General features: G+C 36.8%; 1 protein-coding gene across 1 annotated transcript; it reads right to left on the minus strand.

Annotated features, from left to right (window-relative positions):
- Positions 1-819: 819 nt before the first annotated feature.
- On the minus strand, positions 820-7,860 carry LOC125230442 (phosphatidylinositol-glycan biosynthesis class X protein). Its single transcript, XM_048135578.1, has 5 exons — positions 7,619-7,860; positions 6,814-6,961; positions 5,515-5,669; positions 3,874-4,024; positions 820-2,083 (listed from the first exon to the last, which is right to left on the minus strand). The coding sequence occupies exons 1-5, from the start codon at positions 7,783-7,785 to the stop codon at positions 1,946-1,948; spliced, it is 759 nt and encodes a 252-aa protein (XP_047991535.1). The 5' UTR covers positions 7,786-7,860; the 3' UTR covers positions 820-1,945.
- Positions 7,861-8,368: the final 508 nt, after the last annotated feature.

Here is an 8,368-nt window from a genome sequence, read left to right on the forward strand (position 1 = left end):
CAACCCCTTACTTGCCAAGAGTGGCACTGAAGCTTTAGTAGTTTCATGTGCTCTGCCTACCGCTTTATGGGATACAGGCGTGATTGTATATTCTATCCATGTTTTTCTTATATTTATCTGATGCTTTATTTTATTTCGTGCGTGGTATTCGTATGTCATGTAGGCAGTAGGTAGGTGTACAAAGCCAATATCAAATTTGGAAGTACATAAATTAATACCCAATGACTATATTGTTAACTTTAGAGAAGGATTCAATTTATCCTCATCACATCACCTGTAAAAGTTGTAGATCCTAGTAGGTATCTAAATAACCTTGTCGTGACCGTCAAAAGTATTCCAAAACGACAAAAGAAATAAACCCCAGTATAATACCTACGTTTACTAGTCTTCATTCAGCCTTTGGGAACCTGTAGGAAAGCCGGGATCAATAGTAAGAGCGGTGCTGCCATCTAGGACGTAAGATGAAAACTAATTCTAGAGGTGCTGGCGACAGAATTAGCTACTTAGCTATGTAGGTTAGTTCGTGGTGTCGAGCTAAACAGATAGATGGCGTGCATACAAGGCGTGATTGTTCTGCATTTTTTGTTTATAATTTATTAAATAAAGATTTACGAAGTTTTAGTAGGTAGCTAGACTAATTTGATAATTAAGTACTCAAAATGTAAAAAAAAAATACAAGTTTTGAAAACTAAAAAGTACTCAAAAATGCTTTAAAATTGATAAAAGTAGGTGAAAAAAATAGTAAAATTGTTTATAGTGAAGTGAGGAGTGTGGAAAAATTACAACAAACAACTGATCTAACATAATAATTTATTACAAAATTACTTATTTGGTACAATTGAAATACTTTTAGGAATGCATATTGTTTACGCAGACTAGATCACAATTATTTAAACTAATTAATCTAAGTTTTACACACTGACAACATTATGGCACTGTATTAAGGTCGCAATTGAAGATACAATACTATTAGAGTTATTTGTATACAGCGCCATCTATTTCATGTCTATGTATGGTTGAGTGAAACTTAGGTTCAGCGATATCTGGTGCCGTAGACCGAATGGCATTTTTGCGACGCGAAACGAAAACAAAACGCCGCGAAAGGTAGTCTGGCTCTGTCACGCCAATACGCAAGAGCGATAGAGATAGATATCTACCCGCGTTTCGTTTCGTGAGCGTTTGTGCCATTCGGCTACATAGCCTGGGACGTCCGACGGCTTTCCCGTTGCTAAGCGTCCCAGTAGGCCTAGCACATGATTGCCGCGAGAGTATGTCGCCGCGAGATAGATGACACGTCTTCTTCTAACAGTATTAATGACATAAGGACGGGTAGTCTATCTCGCGGCGACATACTCTCGCGGCAATCATGTGTTAACCCTGCAGGTATGCCTAGTCTATTCTCAATACGTGACCTTCAAGCAGCGTCTTGTCAATAATATTGGACGTATTTCGGCGATAGAGACAACTGGCGTAAACTTGGCCAAGGATGATTTTGGGTCGCTGTGCCATTATCATTAATCATACAGGTAGAATATAGGGTACAACTGGAACAGTTAGGTATCTCAGTGCTGCTTGAACTGATGTATTAGGGTGCCAGGTTTTAACGATTTGGTAAAACAGCCCTAGATACCTGGGACGTCCGATGGGCCTACACCCAGCCAAATCCAAATACATTCTTAGGGCCAGTTCCATCAACCACATTTGACAGACACATCATCGTCACGCAGCAGATGTCTATGGAACTTCCCATACAATACAATTTTACGAACGCTTTAACGGTGACAGACGGTTTGACGCAACCGGCCCTTTTGTCTTGACAATATTATTGGGCGCAGCCATCGCACAGGATTGAGACAACTGGCGTAAACTTGGCCAATAATGATTTTGGTTCGCTGCGCCATTAAGTAGATATATATGTAGGGTAAAACTGCAACAGTTAGGTACCTCAGTGCCGCTTGTACTGATGTATGGACTTGAGTAAGTACAGGCTGCCAGCGACTATAACCAGCGCCGTGGCGCCGGCGACCGCCAGATAATGTTGCGTGTTGCCGACTGGCACCTCCCATATCAAGGTGTCTGTGAGCTGGAACCAAAGATTTACAATAGAATCTTTTTTTATTAAAACACATACAAGATCATCCTCATCCTCCTTGCGTAATCCCGGCATTTGCCACGACTCATGGGAGCCTGGAGTCCGCTTTGACAACTAATCCCAAGATTTGGCGTAGGCACTAGTTTTTACGAAAGCAACTACCATTTGATCTTCCAAACTTAACTAGGCCTTATTGGAATTAGTCCGGTTTCCTCACGATGTTTTCCTTCACCGAAAAGCGACGACCTCTCACAGACAGTGTATGGGATCTCCTCGTAGGTGTTCCAGCAGTCTTTAGGGCTGTCTTCGCAAGTCTGCCGTGTTAAGCCAAGCTCACGTATCTTCGAAAATGTTATTTTGAGAAAAACGACGTTAAAGTTATAAACTAAAAAATAGTCATATTTCATAAAGTAATGCTCCGATATTTTTGCTTTTTAAAATTTGGATACATAATGCAATAACTAATACACATGCGGGTTTCTTGTAATACTGCATTCATAGTAATTAATTATGATTTATTTAAAATATTTCCTATCTAAAATATCATACATTTTGAGTAACGCAAAAAGTTGTATCTATAAATACGTGAAATTGGTTTCTGCTTTTACTCGGTTGGCAGTTCTATGGTTATGCAGTTCTCCAGTATCTTGATACGGGAATAGGCAGGGTGTATGATTTATTAAAGCAGAAATCATTAACACAAAATTTCAAACTATAAGAAAATATTACTTTGAATATTTTTGCTATTAATTATCATCACAGTTTTGTTTTCTCTTAACATACATTTTGCAGCTTGCTGCAGGCAGGTAATAAGTATTTTAAAAATAGAAACATATTTTCTTCGTAAAACAAGTCTAGCAACTCTCTTCGTTATACAGGGAGGAAAAATCAAATGCCACATGGATGGCAACTACCTTAAATATTGTAAATAGCACATTTTGTGTAAGGGAGACTTTCCTTTGTTTTTGAAAACAATAAATTCTGAATTTAAGGATTTATGAAAAATCGCTTGCCTCAATCGGGACTCGAACCGGTCAAATGTGACAAAAAATAACGTGCCGTATTTTATGATGCAGATTAATGACAAGAAAGAAAGGGTTACTGATAAGGTTCATTTTTCTCTAAATAACAAATACAATCAGAATAACGGAAGGCCATGAAAATTTGGCACATTATTTGGCACGTTATTTTTTGTCACATTTGACCGGTTCGAGTCCCGACTGAGGCAAGCGATTTTTCATAAATCCTTAAATGCAGAATTTATTGTTTTTAAAAACAAAGGAAAGTCTCCCTGACACAAAATTTGCTATTTACAATATTTAAGGTAGTTGCCATCCATGTGGCATTCGATTTTTCCACCCTGTATAATGTAAACGTAAACGTAAATTAAACATCTTTTAAATTCATGTTTTACTAAAGTTTTCAGAGACAGCAGACCGAAGGATCGACGGTGAGCTTCAAGACACAGCGATGGCTGAAGGCCGAGCTCCGCATAGGACCGAAAGCCCGCGAAGCGTCACACAAGAAGATGCGCTGGCGGGCGGGGAAGTTGGAGTTCAAATACGACCCAATAGTAAAAGTGTCTTGAGAAGCTCACGTCATGCGCAGATCCAGGAGCCCCCCCCCTCCCCCTGGAGCCTAGGTTGGCCATTGACCCCCCCTGGGGCATGGGCCTTTACCACGTGACCCCCCTGGGCACGAAGCTGGATCCGCGCCTGGCTCACGTCTAGTCTATGGCCTTGAAAATCTCACTAATTCTTTTAATGTTACCAAGGCCTTACCACAGTGTATGGGATCTCCTCGTAGGTGTTCCAGCAGTCTTTAGGGCTGTCCTCACAAGTGTAGAGTAAAGGCATCGTCGGTCCGTCGCAGCGCAGAACGTCAGGGCAGTACAGGAACAGACGGGGAGGGTGGATCTCGTTTCTAGCCATTCTGAAAAAAAAAAATGGAGATTATGTACCAATGATTAATTTAATGATGGATAGATGGATGGATACTGTATACTAGTAGTAGTTATTTATTATGGCCCAGCCATAGATAGTAAAAAAAGTTTAAAAACATATATCACAAATTTTCTTACTTTTTTAAACATACATATATATAGTCACGCCTGTATCCCATAAAAGGGTCGGCAGAGCACATGAACTAGGTACCAAGTTTCAGTGCCACTCTTGGAAAAAAAGGGTTGAAAGAAATCCAAATTGTGACATTGCAGTGACAGGTTGCTAGCCTCTCGCCTTCGCCACAATTTAATCCATATCCCACAGTCGACTTCTACGACACCCACGGGAAGAAAGGGGGTGGTGAGATTCTTAACCCGTCACCACACGTTTGTTTTTTAAACAAATTGCCTTTTACATTCTTATTCTTAGCTAACAATATGGTATCAGATTCAGATTGTTTATTTGCATAAAATAGGTACATGTACAAGTACATGCAAATAGAAGTATACAGGGTATATACAATTAATATCTGGGCGACCGAGCTTCGCTCGGTTCTATTTTAATATATAACGTCTTTAGATAAAAAAAAACTTTTATAAATACAAAACACAAAATGCGTGGTCTCAGCACAAAATGTGAATCAGTTTAAAAATAGACTAGACAAGCACATCACATCTACAACTCTGCTATGATTACTGTCACAATGATCACTGGATACAGGCTATATCAGTTCTTTAACTGCCTGCCTGCTTATTAAATAATAATAATAATAATAATAAAAACAAAAAAAAAGACAAAAAACAAAAACTTAATTTCTGGCCGGGATTCGAAACCCGACACCTACGATCTATCTGCGTACATTAGACCGATCTCGTACGACTGAGATAAGCGGAATCGATGCGCGCGCGGCGAAATTAACGACCATATTTTACGTTTACTAACGCGAAAGAAAAACTCATGAAAACTCGAAAATTCGCGTTTCCCGGGATCTAAGGCTACGCTAGATCGATTTTTTACCCCCGAAAACCCCCACATAACAAATTTCAGCGAAATCGTTAGAGCGGTTTCCGATATCGTCGGTATATATAAATAAATAAATATACAAGAATTGCTCGTTTAAAAGTATAAGATACGATTTACATCAATTACTTATACTTAATTACAATTACTTATAGATAGAAAGGCGTGGAAGGATCTTGTGGAGGCCCCAAGCACCTATGGGGTGCCTTAGGACATACAACAACAACTTATACCTTTTGCTTGAGAATGGTACATTTATGATTACACATCAACAGCCTGCCCTCTGACATCAGACAGGAAGCCAACAAAGTTACATTTGGTAAAAAGCTGCATAGTTACTAATATTGCGTATAGAAATTGTTTAGCATAAGCACAGACAAACTGTTTTGTGGGACACTGTACTTGTATAAACTGTATACTTTTATGTTAAAATACCAAAATTTTTATGATTACACCTACCCTCCTCCAAAAGTAGCCTGATGGTACCGAGCATGCACCGGTACCCACAAGTCTGCCCGGTCATCAGTGACTACTCCCATCACATATATGCTGCTTTCGCTTGACTGCTCAGCCGGCAGTTCTATGTTGATTCGGTTCTTTGGTAACACATATATCTGCAAAGATAAATAGGGTAGAGTTTATGTTTGAGAGTAGATATTTATAGATATTATGCAAAACTGACTGAAAACTAGAGTTGGATAGAAACTAGAGTATAAACTGAGGCAAATCAGATTACAGGGTGAATTCGATCACCAAGAAAAGTTTGTTAAGATTTCAAATTTAGTTACATCAGTAAACAAAAATTTCACAGCAAGTATAACTTTCCTGTTATTCTTGTAAGAAATATTTTAAATATCAACTGAATATTAAGTCTGATCTGAGTCACCCTGTAATCCAAATTACCCTAGTCTACCCTAACCATCCTCTTTCAAACAAATTAATATATATAAATAATGAGCCTCATATTAATTTCACAAAAGTACTACTTATTGAAAAGATTACAATTGTATATAAATTATCTAAATATTTAAATATACTTTACAATTGTGTCACTTACCTTCAAACTCGAGTAAATCCATTCTGCTTTAAGGTTGATTATGTATACAAAATATATATAATCTGAAAAATAATCAACCTTATAGCAGAATGGATTTACCCGAGTTTGAAGTTAAGAAGCACAATTTCAGTGAACATTAGTTTGATCTGTATTAGAGATGGGCCGAATATGGACTTTGCCGAATACGAATATTCGGCCGAACATTCGGTTCAGCTCTTACCGAACCGAACATTCGGCCGAATATTCGGTTACGCCATATTTTTAAAGAGGATGTTCATTAAAACTATTAAATGATTTATAATGGTTACATATGTTACTACAACTATGTTCTTATGATTTAGTGGATAACTAAAACTTAGTTAAAACAACTCTGAAGTTTGAACTCTTCTACGGTGTTCTAACTTTTTTACAAAACAATTGTATTTATATTTTGACGCATAGGTAATTATCTCTTTTTAGTAGTTCCTTAGAAAGCTACTAAAATAGGAGCTTATTATCCAATGGAATACGTAAGATCTTCATTAGTTATTTACTTTGTTTATTCGGTAAATATTCGGCAATGCAACCGAATTATTCGGCCGAATACGAACATTGAAAAACTTGCCATATATGCCGAATACCGAATATTAACCGAATATTCGGCCCATCTCTATTCTGTATGCCATTTTGCAAAGGCTCAAGCCTTCTTTCAAATGTCTTACCTTTTTCGTCCTTTTCAAATCCCCCAGCTCATCCGGGTTAGCGTACACTCCTGGCGGCAGCTTTTGATCCAGACCCACAGAACAGTCTCGCAGTTCCCGGCGAGGCTTATCTTCATCGGCATTGAATATTACTTCATAGGTTATATTCCTGAAATAATATTGTAAATATGTATTGTAGTAAATCTTATGTAACAATTACTTTTAACATGTTTGGTTGACATATCTGTGTATATAAAAAAAAATTTTTTACATGTAAGTGAAAATAGCTTATCTAATTTTAAAATTGAAGGTTAGGTTCTTTTTGTACATAGCCTCATCCTGCCCAATGTGATTTATAAAGGACATATTCCATTTTCTGGAACTTGTAAATTAGAAGCCCGAATAGGCAAAAACTACCAATTTTTTTTTTGTTTTACCTAAATTGTGATACAAAGGAAAATCTACCCTATTTATTAAATTTGGTTTAAAATTCAATGGCTCAAACTGTACATGGTGGGCAGGACGAGGATAGGGCTAAAATATAAAATAACTGTGCTGTGTGTGTACTTGTCTTATGTACAATAAAGTGTTTACATACATACATACTGAATTTTGTTGGCAATATTTTATAAAGTAAGACATTTTACAGATATTTTCTAGAAATCAAGTCCACATTTATAAATAGACTTGTATCTCAAAAAAAATCTTCGTTACATATAAAATGTTAGCAGTTTCGCACTCAAGACAGTAAATTTCATCTCTTTTAGGAAGAAATAAATTAAGAATATTTATTTACACATTGTAAGTATAAATTTATCATACATACCTGTGAAATCCTTCATTACGAAGAGTTTGAGTCAGTTTCACGTTAAAATCACAAGTTTTTGCGTATGAAAGAACAACAAGATATGATAACACAAAAATAATACTTTTTAACATTTTTTCATCAAATAATGGCGCGTATACTCTTTTATAATTACAGGTATACGTCATGGAACGTCGAATTTATAAATTTATTTAGGGATAATGATAAAAAATATTATTTACACACAGTAAACTATCGGTAAACAGTTATGCCTGTAGGCTATGTTTGAATGTCAGTGTCACTGTCAAGTCAGTGTGACATTGACATAAGGATGACAGCAGTGACATATTATTATCGATGTTGCTGGTGAAGAAAAAATGACTCAGTTTAAAAGACTTTTATGGAATTTTCAAAAACAATGTTTCTTAGAAACTGCAAAATAATGGTTATAAAGGTGTAATGTAACAAAAAATAAAACTGTAGAAAGTATTATTTTATGAATTGTTACTCGGCATTTTTGTTTGAGCCGAGAGCACAGTGTCTTTTAGTTTAGCTGATCAAGTCTGTGGTACAAGCTAACAAAATGAATTATGTGAGTGTGCACGGGAAAACGTCCCACTTTGTCAATTGCTATAAAGCCGCTTTGTCGGTTTATTCATATAAAGATACAAGTAAATCTCGCCTTAATGGTAACCGACAAAGTGGGACGTTTTACTAAACACACTCACATATTACCTACTTATTTATAAGCATTTATGATGTGGATGATTA

Source organism: Leguminivora glycinivorella, chromosome 10, assembly GCF_023078275.1.
Source record: "Leguminivora glycinivorella isolate SPB_JAAS2020 chromosome 10, LegGlyc_1.1, whole genome shotgun sequence".
NCBI classification, from domain to species: domain Eukaryota; kingdom Metazoa; phylum Arthropoda; class Insecta; order Lepidoptera; family Tortricidae; genus Leguminivora; species Leguminivora glycinivorella.